At 37.5% G+C, this 19,240-nt stretch overlaps 2 protein-coding genes across 3 annotated transcripts; one reads left to right on the top strand and one right to left on the bottom strand.

The window, feature by feature from the left end:
• Positions 1-7,212: 7,212 nt before the first annotated feature.
• LOC110615887 (preprotein translocase subunit SCY2, chloroplastic) lies at positions 7,213-13,956 on the bottom strand. Its single transcript, XM_021758080.2, has 14 exons — positions 13,822-13,956; positions 12,187-12,696; positions 11,938-12,026; positions 10,950-11,029; positions 10,733-10,822; positions 10,280-10,371; positions 9,929-10,012; positions 9,645-9,786; positions 9,280-9,396; positions 9,019-9,148; positions 8,119-8,242; positions 7,916-8,022; positions 7,726-7,838; positions 7,213-7,642 (listed from the first exon to the last, which is right to left on the bottom strand). Exons 1-13 carry the CDS (start codon positions 13,880-13,882, stop codon positions 7,749-7,751), a joined length of 1,716 nt encoding a protein of 571 aa, XP_021613772.1. The 5' UTR covers positions 13,883-13,956; the 3' UTR covers positions 7,213-7,642; positions 7,726-7,748.
• Positions 13,957-14,199: 243 nt separating this feature from the next.
• On the top strand, positions 14,200-18,888 carry LOC110615884 (general transcription and DNA repair factor IIH helicase subunit XPD). Of its 2 annotated transcripts, none has more exons than XM_021758076.2 (12): positions 14,200-14,733; positions 15,014-15,294; positions 15,693-15,772; positions 15,877-16,280; positions 16,629-16,822; positions 16,952-17,132; positions 17,311-17,435; positions 17,578-17,667; positions 17,860-17,938; positions 18,074-18,150; positions 18,423-18,531; positions 18,650-18,888. In XM_021758076.2, exons 1-12 carry the CDS (start codon positions 14,200-14,202, stop codon positions 18,767-18,769), a joined length of 2,274 nt encoding a protein of 757 aa, XP_021613768.1. In that variant the 3' UTR covers positions 18,770-18,888. The 2 variants fall into 2 exon arrangements, with proteins under 2 accessions (XP_021613768.1, XP_021613767.1); XM_021758075.2 differs by having other exon boundaries at positions 15,693-15,775.
• The last annotated feature ends 352 nt before the right edge of the window (positions 18,889-19,240 follow it).

Genomic DNA, 19,240 nt, shown 5'->3' with positions numbered 1-19,240 from the left:
CTGACAGGAATAAAGTGAGTAGATTTGATCAATCTATCCACTATTATCCATATAGAGTCGTGTCTATTAGACGTTACTAGTAACCCCACTATAAAATCTATTGCCACATTTTCTTATTTCCACTCTGAAATTGCTAGCGGCTTGAGCATTCCAGCTGGCTTCTAATGTTCTAACTTTACCCTCTAATACACTTCACATGCATCCATAAACTGAGCCACTTCTCTCTTCATAGAAGGCCACCAATGCACTTTCTTTAGATCCTGATACATCTTGGTGGCACCAAGGTGGACACTATACCTGGCATTATGAGCCTCTCTCATAATGTCTCCTTTCAAGTCTATGTCATCTGGTACACATAATCTATTTCTATAGTGGAAGATCCCTCTGTTGTCAAACCTGAAATCACCATTCTTACCTTGCGGAACTGCTTCAGTTATTTTCACCAACTCTAGATCCTCGTGCTGTTTCTGTGTAACTTGTTCTAGAAACACAAGTGTTACTTTCATTTGTGCCACCAAAGACTTGTACCAGACAACTCCAACTATAAGCTTTCATTAACAAGTCTATAAAACTCTTTCACCACTGGTCTCCTTTCTACTGAGATATGAGATAAACTGCCAAGGGATTTTCGGCTAAGAGCATCTGCCACTATATTTGCTTTACCCAAATGATACTGAATTTTGCAATCATAATCACTAAGCAGTTCTACTCATCTCCTCTACCTCAAGTTTAACTCTCTCTGACTCAAGATGTATTGCAAACTCTTATGATTTATAAAGATCTCACACTTCACCCCATATAGGTAGTGCCTCCCCATATAGGTAGTGCCTCCACATCTTGAGTGTAAAGATCACAACTGCCATCTCTATATCGTGTATAGGATAATTTAACTCATACTTCTTTAACTGTCTAAAAGCATAAGTGATTACCCTATCATTTTGCATCAACACACAATCTAATCCCACTCGGAATGCATAACAGAACACTGTAAAATTTTCATTACTCATAGGCAGAGCTAACACTGGTGCTGATGTCAACCTTCTCTTTAACTTTTAGAAACTTTCCTCACACTGATCTGACCAGATGAATTTCTAGTTCTTCTGGGTCAACCTAGTCATAGTAGTAGCTGTTTTGGAGAAATCCTGAATGAACCTCCTGTAGTAACTAGCTAAACCCAAAAAGCTTTTGATTTGTGTTACTGTAGTGAGTCTGGACCAGTTAGCTACTGCTTCTACTTTCTTAGGGTCTACCTCGATTCTATTTTCTGACACTACATGCCCTAAGAGAGAGATACTCCTCAACTAGAACTCACATTTAGAGAACTTGGCATACAACCTGTGTTCTCTTAAGGTCTACAACATTTTTCTCAGATGATGGACATGCTCCTCTATATTTCTGAAATACACTAAGATATCGTCAATTAAAACAATAAAAAAGTGATCCAAAAACTATCTGAAAATTTTATTGATAAGATCTATGAATGCTGCAGGGGCATTGATTAGCCCGAACGACATCACTAGGAACTCATAATACGCATATCTGGTCCTGAAAGTTGTTTTAGGCATATCTTCTTTTCTGATTCTCAGCTAATGATATCCGAATCTTAAATCTATCTTGAAGAAACAACTGGCTCCTACTAGCTGGTCAAACAAATCATCAATCCTGGATAAAAGGTATTTGTTCTTGGTAGTGACTTTGTTCAACTATTTGTAGTCAATACAAAGTCGTAGGGATCTATTCTTCTTTTTCACAAACAACATTGGAGTATTCCAAGGTGAGGTACTAGGTCGGATGAAACCATTATCTACCAACTCTTGTAACTATTTCTTTAATTCTTTCCACTCGGCAAGTGCCATCCTGTAGAGAGGAATAGAGATGGGTCTGGTTCCTGGCAACACTTCAATTCCGAACTCTATTTTCCTATCAAGTTGTAAACCTAATAGATCATCTGAAAAAATATCGAAAGGCTCTCTAATCATGGGCAATGAAGCTGGTTCCCTCACCTGACTGTCAAATTCTCTGACATGAGTAAGAAATCCCTGACAACCCTTCCTAAGCAACCTGTGAGTCTGCAGGACAAATATCAAACCTCTAGGCATACCTGACTTGTTCGCTCGAAAGACAACCTTTGATCCATCTTGTTCTCTAAATCTAACTATCTTATCTCTGTAGTCCAAGGTAGCACCATGAATAAAGAGCCAATCTATCCCTATAATGATGTCAAAATTAGTCAAATCTAAAACGACAAGGTCGACTAGAAGGCACATGTCCTCAATTATAATTGGACTAAACCGACAGACTGACTCTACCACAAACGGATCACACTTGGGCCATTGACTCAAAGAGGACACTCTAGCCTAGAAGTTATCAAACTCAAACTGTCTACGGCTCTTGGAGAAACAAAAGAATGAGAGGCACTAGAGTTCATAAGAGCATCACATCAGAACACCCAATAGTGAGTTTACCTGACACCACTGTGTTTGATGTGTTGGCTTCCTACTGTGTCATGATGAAGATCCATGCTGGAGTTGAAGGACCTTTTCCTTGAAAACCTATTGAAGAAGATGTCGTCATTTTTCCTCTGCCTCGCCCTTTTCCTTGAGAAGTGGCCAAAGCTACTGGCTGAGCCACACTACCAGAAGCTGTTTGCTGGGATTGTGTCATTCTAGCTGCATTGGGACACTCACATGCAATGTGTCCCTCTTATCCACATCTATAATAAGTTGTAGTCCTAAATCAATAAAGCCCTTTGTGCGGCTTTCTACATCTTACACATCTAGAGCTATCTGAACCAGAACTTGAACCACTGCCCATTCCTGGACCAGACTTCAACTTGATCCACTTTCTACTTCTTCTTGGTTTTTTTAGCAGACCTATTCCACTTTCTACTTCTTGTGGCGGTTGTACTCAGAGAAGAAAGATCAAACTTTTCTGTACTCTAGGTTTTGGAACCCAATGACTGTGCCACCTGCTGCTTCACTATTCCTTGAATGATGGCACTAACCTCCATCTTTTTAGCTGCATCCACTATAGTGTGAAAACTCTCTCTCTCTACTGCTAAGATCAGGAAAGAATACCTAGAGTGGAGTCTCATAGTATACCTCATACTCTTTTTCTAGTTAGTATCATAAGCCTGACCAACATACTGGAGCAACTCTAGAAACTTGTCCGTATATTTATCTACATTCATCTCTTCAGTCTGCCTTAACTGCTCAAACTCTATCACCTTCAACACCTTGAACTGTCTGGAAAAGCTTATCCTGCAAACTCATTTGTAAACTATTCCCAAGATAAGCTATCCAGGTTTGGTTCAACATAATTCTTTTTGCTTTTTTGTACTTCAGAGTAAACCTCGCCATCTGAATGGCTCTGCTATCGCTGACTCCTAACTCATCAGCTATTATTTTCACTGTTTTGATGTACTCAAATGGGCTATCACCCTCCTTATACTTAGGAGCATCCAACTTTAGGTAATCCTTCATCTTTACCTTGCTATCTGCTGATGGGTTAGGTTTGGGTGGTTAGATTTTAGAAATTACTGGCTCTACTGGAGGAGGAGGTGGTGGTGTAGCACTCCCTGGATTAGGGTTTATCATATTCTAGTAGTAGGGTGAAGGGAAAAATATAAGGTAGGGTGGGCATATTGGGTAGTAGGGAGGATAGGGCATATATGAGGGGTAGGGGTGGTAGCTAGAGTAGTCCGATAAACCTCCCATCAGACACCTAAGTCCCTGTGGGTAAGGCTGGTATTGAGGTGGATAAGCAGATTCCGAGGCTGGAGCGCCTCCTGTTTCTCCTTCAGACTCTCCCATACTCTCTCTTCTAAAGCTCATATTCAAACTTCCATCTCTCCTTTGATCATTGCCGATTGCTTCTCTGACATTTGCAGACATCCTACCCAGATCTGTTCTTCTTTTGCTTATATCAAAAGACCTTCTAGGGTGCAGCAGGCGAAAGGGCATCCATACCCTCATTTTCAGGTGTGGGACTCTGATCAATCCTGCGGATTGACGTGAGCCACACATCCTGTCTTTTGAAAAACAATATTAAACATATAAACATTAGTATCATATGGTTCATGTGGATATGCATGAACCCACAACATATATATCATATCATCAATGCACATGCATACAGTCATGGCATTATACATCATCATACATACATCAAGAAATGACTCAACATCCCATCTTAGTGGGCATGACTTTTCCTAATTATGCTTACCCTCTATAACATCTATAAGCCCAACACTCTAGGTCCGACCATATGAACCTTGGGCTCTAATACCACTTTGTAATGATCGAAAATCGGACCGCTACTGGCACTAGGGTTCAGATCGACTTAAGGTCGCCGAAGCCCATAGCAAGCCTACTATATATCCTGTTACACTTGATATAATCTCATATATGATCACACCAGCATATAAAACATTTCCATTTTACTAACCAAAACTCGACATGTGCATGCATCATAACTGAAAAATATAAAATTCATACTAGATCCCTCATCAAATGCTCCAGTATGATCAACATTACATGCCTCAAGCTTGGTTCAAACTTAGCTTATACTTTAAAAATTTTACATAAAAATATCATAAACTAGATATTATAGAAGGAAACGCGAGCAAAGCACAATTATAAACTACAATTTTATACATGTCCACAGCTATACTATTACAATTTTGATCCTACAAACCTGGGGTTACGGGAAACAGATAAGTTACAAGAGCCTAGTGAGCAGAAACATAAATCAAAGCAGTCTAATAAAATATGTGTTCGTATGAATGTATTACAACACAGACAATTCACATCAAGATAAATTTGTTACCAGCAACCCTCCATAATTTCAATAGTGTCCGGCCCACAACAGGTTCTCCTCAGGACTTCCTCTTGAACATAACATAACATATCCATAGTGTTAGGGATGTAGAATGGGCAACTCTGGTTTTTTCCTTATATAGTGTCAAGGGCAAAGAATAGGTAAGCTCTGACTTTTCCATATTCGTTAAACATATCATAACATAGTCGAGGGTTGTTGGATCATCCAACATCCATCCATAATAATAATTAACTGTGCAATGTATCATATTCGTGAATTCTAATGCAAAACAACCTAATCATATTATATGGCATTCGATATGCATTAGCATACTTAAAACATTTGATTTCTTTAAAATAATAGTTTAGTTTAGTTCTACTCACTTCTACTTAACGCAAGCCTAGCTCTGAAGTAGCTATCTCATTGTTGACCTCTACAGTCTCCTAAGTCCGTCCTACATAGATGGACTTAAATGAAACGCCAAATATAACTTTTACAACACTCAAAACTATCCCAAAAAACCCCTAAAAACATATAAGAAAACGTGCAGGAAAACGAGCTGAAAATGACTGGGTAGGGGACTTTCGGCGGTAAGTTTGGCAGTCTAAAGTCCCCCCTACAGATTCGAAGTTCAAATCTTCGAAAGCAGGTTAGGCGGCCAAAAGGTAGTCTTTACAGGTAGGTTCGGCGGCCGAATCTGGATTATTCTGTAATGCAGAATCTGATTATGCTTTGACTCACAGCCACCAAAACACGATAAAACTCACATGCAGAAACTTAAAAACAACTATACACAACCCAAAACACAAGAAACATAAACTAACCTAAACTTAAACATGCATTCAACAAAACATCCAATCAAGCAACTCATCCAACATGTTCAAGTTTCCTTTAAACTAAAAGCTCAACTCTTGCATACATCATCAAACCATAGAAATAACTAATGAATCCTTTAAAAGCTCAAATAACAGGAGAGAAACAAGAATGGCTTACCTCCTTGAGAGGAACCTATAATAACATACTCAAGATTTCCTTTAAACTAAAAACTTAACCCTTACATTATCAAACCATAAAAGTAACTAATGAATCCTTTAAAAGCTCAAATAACAGGAGAGAAGCAAGAATGCTTACCTCCTTGAAACGAACCTACAATTGCAGTAAGGATTTGAGAGAGGAGAGAGGAGAAAGAGGTTTAACTTTTAATCCAAAACTTTAATTTTCAAAACTCAAAGGAAGAATTTAGAATTCTTTAAAAAGAAAAAAGAAAAAACAATTTAAAATCATCAAAAACGTATGTGAACTTGCATCTGCACGAAAAATAGAGAAAGAGCCCTCTCCTTTTTGGATTGGAGCCCTTTTATAGGTGGCGGAGGAGTCACTTTCAACAATCGAATCTTAAAACTTTTTAAACCTTTTTTTTTAAACACGTTTTAAAAATATTTTAAACTCATCGTATAAAAATCTATTTTACTTCTTTTTAAAAATTTCAATTTCGAAATTCTAGATTTCAATAGAAATTCTATCAAAAAGTTGAAATTCCGACATCAGAATTTAGCCTGATATTGTAAATAATTAGTTTTTATAATATAGAGTGATTAAATTATAAATAAGATTGAAATATTTTAATTTAATTTTAAAATATTAAAAATAAATATAAAAAATAAAAACTCTAATAAAAAATTCAATCAAACAAACCGAACTGAATTATATCAATTTGATTTAAATTAATTTCTATCTAAAATCAATTAGATTTTTATAAAATTAAAATTAAAATTTTTTATCTATTTAGTTTGATTTAATTTTGAATCCAACGGTCTTAGATGAGATTCTCAAAATCCTTCCCAGCCTCCTCTCTATGAACTGCGAATCGACGCAATGATGGCTGGTGAGCACTTCTCAATATCCTCTTCCATGGCTGTGATGAAGGAAGGCTGGTCTTCCTTGTTATGTGATTTCTGTGGTCGTCAATTCTTCTAGGAAGCTATTTTCTTAGGTTGTGCTTCAAAGTTGTTTCCTTTTTCCTCCGACAATGTCTTGGCATTTTGTTGGTGGCTTTCGTCCCAGGCAGCATGGTACCAGAAGCTTCCCGGACAGCAAACTAGGATTTTAGTTGGATTGGGCTTGTTTATCTATGAGCTTGGACATGCATTATGAGCCTTGTATATTTTTTACTTGCTTTGTTTGAACCTGAAAGCCTATATTTTTAGTCTTGGATAATGTATTTAAGCCTTGGACCTCTTTTAATGTACTGATCCCTTGACCCAAAAAAAAAAAACATATTCTCGTCAAGCTAGAAAACTTCGACCAAAAAAAAGCTAGAAAACTATTCCAATTATATCAGAAAAGACAATGCAGTCACGCTCGAGTCATTTCTGAATCTCGCTTGGAAGAGTATAATGAAAAGGCTGTACGCTACCCTATAATGAATAGCTCAAATAATATATACCTGTATGCTACATTTTGTATGATCTCTAGTCATATATACTTAACACTCTTTTGCTATTGTGATATAAAAGAAGAACAGGACTTCAGCAATCAACACACCTCATTTAAATTCACATGTGCACATCAATCTGGGAACCCAAAATTGTAAATGAAATCTGTATAAATCATGCTTGCATAGTTGCTGCGCCTTCATCCACTCAACCAATTATGACACCCCTTAAACCTAAAATATGACCTTCTTTTAAGGCTTGAAAGCCATGTGCAACAAAAAGGAAGCTTTAGAATCTTCTCTTTGCATAATTCCTAACTGAATTATCAAAGGCATAGTTTACTTGGAAAGCAGCCGCTCTCACATAGTTCACAACCACAAGTTCGTATCCTGAAAGAATTGCATCAACCATCAATTTATCCAAACAATAACAATTTGAAAAAGTAATTTCTCTTTTTATGAACAGAAATTACCTGCACAGCCTCTTTATCAGATGTTATACCCCATACCGCCTCAGAGCTTTGCTTAAACTTGGCATTACATTATAAGCCTGATAAGATCTTCTTAGGTCGATAATGGAACCCACCTGGACCAAAAAATGTTTGGGCTCAGACTCGGTACCAATGAACATTCTAGATAATAATGAATAGTAGTAATACTTACAATAATAAGAACTGATGTAAACCCAATTGAAAATCCCTCGTTGATATGACGCAAGTAATGATCAAGCATGGTTGACGTAGTTGCCAAAATACTCAACAACAAGCCTCCTGCAAGATCCGACCCCACCAAAGGAAAAGAAGAAGATGAGATAAGCTTAAAGCTACACATTATGTTTGTACAAATACTTCCAGATGCAAATGTACCCCAGAAACGTGTTGATGCCTGAATCTTTGTGAGGTACTCGATGGTAGCTTTCCCAGGTTTTATGTTTGGTATCCTGGCACCCATCTTATTCAAGTAATCCGCAATCTCCTTTGGCAAGTTGGCCTGGATAGAAATTTGATTAAATGACATCTACAAATATATCATACATGCATAACTTATAAAATTGTTACAGCCGATACATCATAAACTGCAACTTATAAAACAGTCATCTCCATCATTACAAAGATTTTTCATCCTAATATTCACAGAAAATTAGTACCATACTTTTGACAGGTTTATTTTAGTCAATAAGCATTAAAGGTTGGTTTAGACGCATATGCCAATGACATTAAACTTCCAAGTGTTACAGATAGAACATAAGAAGGCAGTGACCAGGAAGATTCTATCAGAAAAGTGCTATATGTTTGCTAGGAAAAGCTTCAGCTCTATACTGATGCTGTGATGCATGACAAATGAACAAATGGCGGCTCTATGTAGGATAATGTTTGGTGTCTTAAGGAGACGTGATATAATGATGTTGCCTCATTGGTGCACCTTTTTTTTTTCGCACCCACAGGCTACTTTACCCAAAAGACAGTTGAGAGGGATCTCAAGTGTGGAAAGGGATATTTCTCAACAAGGTTTGCATCAGGGCACCAGCTAAACTAGGACCATTATAATCAATATACAGCGACATGATAAACTATGTATACACGAACCAAAATAACCCCTCCCCCTCCCCCCCCAATAACAATATAAAAAAACAAACCAGTTCATCTACCTTCACAAACTTTACAGTTCTATCATATAGCAGAACATATTCACAAAGGAACTTTACAGTTCTATCACACTGCATTACTGGAATGGAATCATCCAAACAACTTCAGTAAGATACTTACAATGTCAAATATATTGAAAAGGAAGACAAAAAGTCCATATATTGAATAGTAAACCCATGGCTCTGCACCAAGAGAAGTTTCAGGGTTCAATGTCTCCTTAACATGCACCCAGAAAGGTGAACCAAGAATGCTGCCATCAATACTTCGTGTTAGAAAGTTAAAGCAAACTTTTCACAAGACAGATCAGCAGCAGTAGTAATATTATTATGCAATAGTCAGCACAAAAACCAATGAATGAATTTGAAGATTTAATGAAATTACCCTGCCAGAATACTGGGAATTGCCAAGAGATAAGTTGTAGTAAGAATTGGCTGCATTCCTGATGGATTAATGTTAAAAGGGATATAAGGCTCCACTTCAGTAATTGGGGAATCATCCCTAGCCAAAAAAAAAACCACTAATGTGTCATTTTTTACCCATATGGTTATTTAATAAATGAACAATAAAAGCTCAAATATACAGCTGTCTAAATTCCATTGATGGCACTTTGTCAAATAACTAGTCATTGCAGCCATCCTTTAGCTATCACATAAGTTCAGAATAGATTAACCATATCCAGAATCAATCACTTCAAACAACATTGTGGAAAACATTAACTTGAAAAGCAACAAGGACAACATTATTACCTTGCAGCAGAAGCCAGTTTAAAACCATAATACTGCAGCTTTATTTTCCTGCAGCCTTCAGTCACAACAACTGCCCCCATAGTGACCACAGTAAAAACGCCCAACACTGCGAAAATATATGGCCACCAACTAACAGCACTTCCTGAAACATACAGAAAAACACAATGTAAATATTTCTACCTAATAATACTTATAATGACAAGATAAGGAAATTTATAGAGCAGCTAGAAAAGTATAGCTGCAGATAATTATGTGCTGGAAGAGAGTGCCAGCTATTCACATACCTGAGAGATGACACAACATCTTGTATAGTGTATCTGTGTAACCCGTCAAAATTCCCACGCATATAATTAATGATGAACCTTGACCTGAGATATAAATGAGCCATCAACGTCAAGAAAGTAGAAAATACACAAGTGGACAACAGAAAAGAAGTTTGTATTCCTTTTGGTACATCTAACATAACCAGTCATCATTAGTTTGTTTCAAATTTGTTTCCAATTTGTTTCTTCTTGTCATTTTAAGAGAGAAGTAAACATGGAAGATAACTGAAAATCAAAATCCTTAAGACCAATTGAATGATAAACAACCACCAAAAAAAAGACAAAATTAAAACACAATGCCCAAAATAGTACCAAATCCAGATTCTGATATTGTATCACAAATCCATGTTGTAGCCATTGCACCGCATACCAATAAAAAAGCAGTTACCATTACATGCTTGGCCCTGCAGGAGTAGTAAAAATTTTATAAACAAACAAACAAACTTGTAAGCATCATCTGGATAATGTTGTCAGTGGATCATTCACCAATTACTAACATCAATAAAGGAGGCCAGAGTATGCATATGTTGACCACAACACATAAAATCAATGCTAACGCGACTAGTAATACATGACAAGACACAATCGAGCAATCTTTGGGCAGAAGCAACAATTACAAGCACCAAATATCACATCTGGCAGTATGAATAATATTTAGTAGTGCGAATTTCATTTCAACTGTTCACAGAAACTAGAATTTCTATTCCCATACCTTTGCAGGGACATTGATGGTCAAACAAAAGGTAATTCTGCTCTCTATATTACCTGTGACTGGCTGCATAAATTGAATATGGAAGCGAATAACAAGCAACTATCAGAGCTTCTAATATTGCAAAGCCAAGAGACATCCACCATCTGAAATAGAAAGAAAAACATATTAGATATGTAACACACAACATTATTGGTTGATTGAAATAATTTCCGATGCGAGGTTAAGAAGTAAGGACTCGTCTCACTGCTTGAGATGAATAACTAGACACACATATAACTCTTAATCTTCTCATGTCCATCTAAGCCTTCTTTTCGTAGCTTTACCAGGGATGGAATCACATGACATAGTACCTGTGGATTAAGTTCGATGATATTAAACCAAAAATAGTAAAAACACTGCTCATAGTGCAGAAAAGAAATAACACATCATGGATTTAAGTATTTTTCTAATGCGTGAGAGAGGAGGAGGAGGAAAAGAAAAGACTCCCCTGTTAAACTCTACAAATAAAGTGGATAAACTCGAGAGGAAAAAAACATTGCTTATTTATTTATTTTAACTTGATGTAATAGACAATAGAAAGGGAAGCAAGAGTGGAATGTAAAGAGCAAATGGCAGAATGACAAACATCTTCAATACAAAAATCACACAGCAGTCAATCAAAATCATACAAGCGTGCTACAAAGCAAACTCGGATCATGAATTAGACACCACACATACCCAGAAAATTCTCTCAACTTGTTTATTATACAGCAAAAAGTTACGATTCATCTACAGAAGCTATTACATATTAGTTGCTAAGTTTTAAATAAAAAATGAGATGGTTATTTAATCATTAAATAGTAAAATGACGAATTTCATGCCATAAAATTACACTCAAATAGATACCTAGCTGCTTCATTCATATTTGCCCAATCAACAGAGTAGTATTCAACTTAGTAGCAAGCCAACATTTAGTGACTCCAGATTAACACAAACCTAAAACAGTCACAAAGTTCTAACATCAAGGCCAAAAGAAAAAACTGTAATCATGCCATTAACACAAGCATGTCCTACTTATATTTGATGCAATCACGAGCGTGTACTACTATATCTGATGGTTCGTACAATTTTGCTACTATGCTACTACCATAACCACAAGAATGTTTTGCATGTTACAGTGAGATGGCAATTAAAAAATGGGACCAAGTATACATAATGACATACAATCTTGCAACTAAAATATATGAAAATTGTAAACTAGCTAAACAAAGCAACAAACCTGCATAAGTATCGATGCTAATATCTGAGGGCTGATACCAAGCTGAAAAAATGACAGTTTAAGCTCTGCTGTGAAGTCACCAAGTTCATCTGCCAAAAGCAGAATGGATGACTAGTAAAATATAGACAACAGCATAGATAATTAAAAAGATTTGAGCAGAAAGAAAAAGAAATAGAAAATCCAGTGTGCTATTAGATGTGCTGTGTGTTTGTTGCTGGGATAAGTGTCTGTTTGCTTAGCATAACTCACCAACAGATCCTGAGATAAAGCTAAGGTAATCTTGGGGTATCAACCGTCTGTCAAAACCAGGCAGAGGAATATAATATCCAATACGACTGATTACAATTAGTACAGCTGTCACAAATAACCTCCGACGTATCTCACTCTTAAAAAATGATTCAGCAGCATTATTCAGGACAGAATTTATGCGTACAAAATTCAGAAATCTGTTCTGGAACATTTTAGGTTTGTACTGCAAAGTATTAAAGTTACTGGTATCATGAAAACTGAGAAGAGCAGCCCCATCACTAGCTTTTAGCGGCACAGCTTCTTGTGTAGAAATTGGCTCACTATTCAAATAATCACTCTGGAGTTGATCTGATGAATTAATAGTGAATTGCCTGATTTTCCTTGCCGGAAAAGGCCTCTTGTGCAACCAAAAACTGCTTTTGCGTGATTCTACTACAGCTTTCGTGAAAGAAAAACAGGTTTTTGCACATAGGGGATGACACAGTTGAACATTATTCTGTCTGCATTTACCTATACGACATTTACAAGGGTTGTAAATAATACCAAACATGCTAGTTTAGAATCAAATGTAAATATTGCTTTCAACACACCAAGAAGAATGGAACAAAAAATCAATCACATTTACAGTTTCTAGATGACATATAAGGATAGCTACTCAAGATAAACTTTTTCTAGGGTGGCATCTAGGCAGATGTTGGATGTTGCTTTTTACATGACGAATATGTGTATTCAGTCAAATTTAGCTCCCATTCCACAAAATTTTACTGACCAAACTTTTAAATAATAATAATAACAATAACAACAACAACAATAACAACAAAAATTTATGATCGCTTATCGTCTAAATCACTTGAAAATGATGCTTATCCATACTCATCAATAACTGCAGATTTTAACCAACAACCTCTTGGTCTAGATCAACTTTTAGTGATCATTATTGATACTACATAATAAATTTTGTTTGTTTTGGAACACCAAAAAGGGAAATATGGAGATCAATGCAGTGAAAAAAAAAAAGATAAATTAAAAATATCATATGACACATGAATTGAAATGAGAAGTTGAGTGAAGGAAAGAGGAAGGCATTTCATGCATGACTTCCCTATGAAATTAGTAGTAAATTCACCCGACTCAATGGTCAATTAATTTCACAACTAGGAATCTGAAATACGTCAAATGCGGATTAACCTAATCCAGAGATCATTTTCCTCTTCCTTGAAGTGGTTAGGAACTTCCAATTTGTGCCTATTTTACTTACCTAGCAGTAACCCTATGATTATGAACCAGAGCGTCCCACAGAAAATAAAAATTAAGTAAAAATCACAAAGCAATCACGAGCAAACTCAACTTCACAACAGCAAATCATAAAGCTACAATAAATAAGCTGCAATGATAGCGCGTTCAAAAGTGCAGCTGGACGAACTGGTAATAGAGAAACCCTAGTATCTATCCACAACGAAACTGTTAACATTTACCCTGATCGCTACATCTCGATTTCATATCCTCATTCGAGTTATTGTTCCTAAGGTATCAAAACGAAATAATAAAGCACCCAGATATTACTGAATTTCGTAACTTATCGTAAACTTGCTCACTATTTCCCTTTTTTCTCGGTAGCCAAACAGGGAATCTTACCACTAATTTTACAAGGTCTGGTTCCAAACGGCAGGGGAGTGAAGCGAAGAGTTGCTTCCATGAGCTGCAATTGCGGCGCTAGTCTACCACGTATCCTGTCCCAGTTTCACTCCAAATTATCTCATCCGAAAACATGAAGCGCGCAATTGCCAGTGTCGTCTCTTATTTATATAGAGGGTCCACAAAGCGGCTAATCTAAACCCGCAGTGCTGACGTGTTAAACGGTAATAAGCCCTAACCCCTACTCCTTAAAACCCATCCGCTTAGCTGGGAACTCCGCTCCTCCGCCTCGACCACCGCGTTCTCTTCCTCTGTAAATTAATTAATATCTCTATTTTGATACATATATCCGATATCGAAAAACGCCGAATCACCGCCATGAAGTTCCAAATCGAGGACGTGACCGTCTACTTCCCTTACGATAACATTTACCCGGAGCAGTACTCATATATGATCGAATTAAAACGTGCCCTGGACGCCAAGGGCCACTGCCTCCTGGAAATGCCAACAGGAACTGGAAAGACCATAGCGCTTCTATCTTTGATCACCAGCTACTCTCTCTCCAAGCCCCAGAGCCAAGTGAAGCTAATCTACTGCACGCGAACTGTGCACGAGATGGAGAAAACCCTTGCCGAGCTCAAACTGTTGCACAATTACCAAATCAAGCATTTGGGACCTGCCGCGAGAATTTTGGCTATTGGATTGTCCTCCAGGAAGAATCTCTGCGTGAATCCGACGGTTTTGGCCGCGGAGAATCGGGATTCAGTGGATGCCGCTTGTAGGAAGTTGACGGCGAGCTGGGTTAGGGCTATGGCCGCAGAGAATCCTAATGTACCGACTTGTGAGTTTTTTGAAAACTATGAAAGGGCGGCGTCCGCAGCAGTATTGCCACCGGGAGTTTACACGCTTCAGGTACTAAATTCGGGTCTCACGTGATTAATTGGACTTAGAATTATTTGATTGTTTTTGGACAATTATGTGTTTATGAAATTATTCGTTAGTGCGTTTGTAATTGCAGTGTGGCGGGTGCTTTTGGGAAGTGGATTTTAGATATTTTTGGTTGATTATTGCTAAATCTTCTTCTGCTTTTCACTGGATTGATGACATTTCCATTTGAATCCCACATTCCAAGTTATTCAAAGGTCAAAATAACCTTTCCTTAATAAACTTTGCTGTGTTTCTACGTCTTCAGGATCTGAGAGCATATGGGAAGGAGACAGGGTGGTGTCCATACTTCTTAGCACGGCATATGGTGCAATTTGCAAATGTGGTGGTTTATAGTTACCAATACCTGCTTGATCCCAAGGTAGCTGGAATTATATCTAAGGAAATGCAAAAGGAGTCTGTAGTGGTGTTCGATGAGGCACATAATATTGATAATGTGTGTATTGAAGCACTTAGTGTTAGTGTGAGAACCAAGACACTTGATGGAGCTTCCAGAAATCTGTCAAGGATAACTCAGGAGATTGAGAGGTACAACTACCTTAATATTGGATTATTGTTTCCAATACAACATCTGACTGAAAGCATGGCGTTTCCAGCCACTATATGGCTACATATTTACTAGTGTATATTATGTCTTCATATCATCTGAAATATTTGTGCATTTTATTAGTTTGCTTTACTGTTTGATGACTGACCCAAGTGCATTAACTTGATCTTATCTGAGAAATTGGATGATGAATGTATAACTTCGGAACTCACACCAGCCAATATTTTGTTTCTGATGGATCTTCATTTCCTCCCTTGAGATATGTGTATAAATATTTGGAATTCTTCTTGATTTTTTTTTCACTTGGAGGATTTCAAATTAATTAGTTGAACTGAACTTTGTTTTTATTTTTCTTCAATTTGTTTGACATGGTAGGAAGGTTCAAGGCCACCGATGCTGGTAGATTGCGTGCTGAATACAACCGGCTTGTTGAGGGTTTGGCACATCGAGGAAACCTAGGTGGTATGGAAGCTTTATACTGAGTCTTTACGGAATACCTGTCTCTTTTTCTTACAAAATCCTCTGTTTTCTTATGTCTTGCTCCCCCTTCCCCCTGTGTGCAGCCACAGATACCTGGCTTGCAAACCCTGCCTTACCTGATGACATTCTGAAGGAGGCAGTTCCTGGCAATATTCGTCGAGCGGAGCATTTTCTGCATGTCTTGCGAAGATTAGTTCAATACCTAAGAGGACGTTTGGATACGGAGAACGTTGAGAAGGAAAGTCCTATTAACTTTGTCGCCTCTTTAAATACCCATGCAGGAATTGACCAGAAAACATTGAAGTTCTGCTATGATCGCCTACACTCACTTATGCTGACACTGGAAATAACGGACACAGATGAGTTCTTACATATCCAAACAATATGCGACTTTGCAACGCTTGTGGGAACATATAGTCGTGGATTTTCCATCATAATTGAACCTTTTGATGAGAGAATGCCACATATTCCTGACCCTGTATTGCAGGTTAGTCATCTTCCTTTCCTGATGTTTGTAAGTTCCTTTTTCACCTTGAAGAACATTCTGCTGTTTTTCATTATTCTGTTTGGGGTGGGGGGTGTGTTTTCTTTTCCCCAAAATGTTAAAAAAAAAAAAAAAGGTAAAGAAAAATAGAAGAGGGAAAAAAAGGGAAATAAGAGAAATTCCTTGATACAAACACAGTGTATCAAGGGTAATTGAGCTGCTTGTCATCTAGTTTTATAAATTTGGCAGTTGAATGGTAGCATATGCACTCTTCTTCTCTGTTTATTTGAGAATATCTTTGACTAATGTCTTTTACTTATATCTAGTATTTATTGGTTTTCTTCATTCCAGCTTAGCTGCCATGACGCATCTCTTGCCATAAAGCCAGTATTTGATAGGTTCCAGTCAGTTGTGATTACTTCTGGAACTCTGAGCCCAATTGACCTCTACCCTCGTCTTCTTAACTTCCATCCTGTTGTCAGTCGAAGCTTTACAATGTCGTTGACAAGAGATTGCATATGCCCTATGGTTCTTACTCGTGGAAGGTAAAGTTGAAGTGGAATCTTTTGCTTTTTAGAATCCCCTAGTTGAATCTAGATATATATTACTGCAATTTTTTTTTTTATCATTTCTTAGTTTTTTGATCTAGCAAGCTGTTATCTTGTGTTCAACAGTGACCAACTTCCAGTAAGTACCAAATTTGATATGAGAAGTGATCCGGGTGTTGCAAGAAACTATGGGAAGCTGTTGGTGGAGATGGTATCTGTTGTTCCAGATGGAATTGTATGCTTTTTTGTCAGTTACTCTTACATGGATGGAATTATCAACAGCTGGAATGAAACTGGAGTTCTTAAGGTGAAAATACTGTTTGCTTTATGTTCTAACCGTTTGAACAACTAAATTTTTTCCCCCCCTCTTTTTCCTGTTCAATATGGCAAAGTTTAATCTGGGTTGAACGGATAATATACTTTTGTGAGCAGGACTCTTGTTTCTATGTCATTAGACTACTTATCTCAAGTTCTTGTCACCGTAGGATATAATGCAACATAAACTTGTCTTTATTGAGACGCAAGATGTGGTAGAAACTACGTTGGCTCTTGACAACTATCGCAGGGCTTGTGATTGTGGGAGAGGTGCAGTGTTTTTCTCTGTTGCCAGGTATGAGCATATATTAGAGCTAACTTTTTTTGTTAAAGGAGAAATTGTATTTCCTGATGAGAGAGGGAGAGTATGATGATGCAGCATATTCACTTGTATGCTCTGGTTTAACGACGAGGTATTATTGTTCTGTACATTGCAGGGGAAAGGTAGCTGAAGGAATAGACTTTGATCGACACTATGGTAGACTAGTGATCATGTTTGGTATTCCTTTCCAGTACACCTTAAGCAAGTAAGCGTCCCTTTGCTCCTTTTAAGCACAGATTGTTGGTCAACTATTCCTTTTTGAACCGTCCCAACTTGCCATTTCTGCTTACTTTCTATTTATGTTCCTTTATAGATATATATTATGTGACACCCTAGTAATTTTTCTTCCCGTTAGCATAATTTGTGTTCAAATTTTACTTAGACGAGTCTTTTGTAGGATATTAATTGCACGGTTGGAGTATCTGCGGGACACATTTCAAATAAAGGAGGGTGATTTCCTAACATTTGATGCCTTGGTATGATTCTTCTTCTATTTTTAGTAATGTATGGTACTTGGGTCAAAAATAAAATTTGAGTTTTACTGTAAGGCTTCAGGTTTTAGTTTTGCTTTTAAAGATTATGACCATATTTGTGGGATTCTGTTGAAATAGAGACAAGCTGCTCAATGTGTGGGACGAGTGATCAGGTCAAAGGCTGATTATGGAATGATGATATTTGCTGATAAAAGGTATGGATTTACAATGCATCAACTCATTGGTGTTCTCCGTTTCCACCTGCTGTTGCACTTAAAAATATTATTGTTGGACGCTACCTCTTTGTGAAGTGGGGGCTGGGGGGGGAAGTAAGCGAGAAGGGCGGGTGTTATCCAGGTTTCACATTGACATATAAGATGTCTTGGTATGATATTTGATCGGCAGAGGGCAATATTCTCAACTCTGTATAGTTTTCTGAATAATCCCTTCAGTACAGATAATCCATTAATATTTGGAATTTGTGCAGATATAGCCGTCATGACAAGCGGTCAAAATTGCCTGGTTGGATACTGTCGCATTTGCGTGATGCAAACTTGAATTTGAGCACCGACATGGCTTTGCATATTGCACGCGAGGTTTGTAGTTGCGTTTCGTTTTTGCTACTTATACTTTCTAGGGACCCACAGAAACAAAAGCAAAACTCATGGATGAAAAATGTATTACTTTTAAACATATTTTCCTCCTGGAATACAGTTTCTCCGAAAGATGGCTCAACCCTATGATAAAACGGGCAGCGGTGGTAGGAAAACCCTGTTGTCACAAGAAGACCTCGAGAAGATGGCTGAAAATGGAGTACAGGAGATGTTGTACTAAGGATGTATTCTGACACATTTTCATTTAGATGTTTGGTCCGCTTTTCATTCCATCTTCTTGGAGCACGAAGAGTTGGTTTTAGCAGTGGCTGTTGACGTTATGAGATGTTTTGTTGGACATCATAATATGTTTACTGTTGCTTAGGTACCCGTCCACTCCAGGAGCCATCAATTCCTAAAGCTTCTTAAAGTCTGAGCACTCGACCCTGCTCTGCAAGATGAGGATCTAATCAATAGAACTTGATTCACTCCGACCAAATTCCTAATGAAGTTCTTAGCCTTATGGTGCTCAGTGCTCACTGTTGCGGTGCATAGTTGGAAAATACTCGTATATCCATCCTTCTGATCAATTCAAATGTTCTTCTGCACACATGAATCTCAGTTATGCAGTCATCCGCAATACCCATTTTTGGTTGCTTGCTTTATTAATTATCTACCCAAATTAAGCAACATATAATTGTATTTCTAGGTG

This window comes from Manihot esculenta, chromosome 5 (assembly GCF_001659605.2).
Source record: "Manihot esculenta cultivar AM560-2 chromosome 5, M.esculenta_v8, whole genome shotgun sequence".
Taxonomy (NCBI): domain Eukaryota; kingdom Viridiplantae; phylum Streptophyta; class Magnoliopsida; order Malpighiales; family Euphorbiaceae; genus Manihot; species Manihot esculenta.
This window is presented reverse-complemented; position numbering and strand designations above follow the sequence as displayed.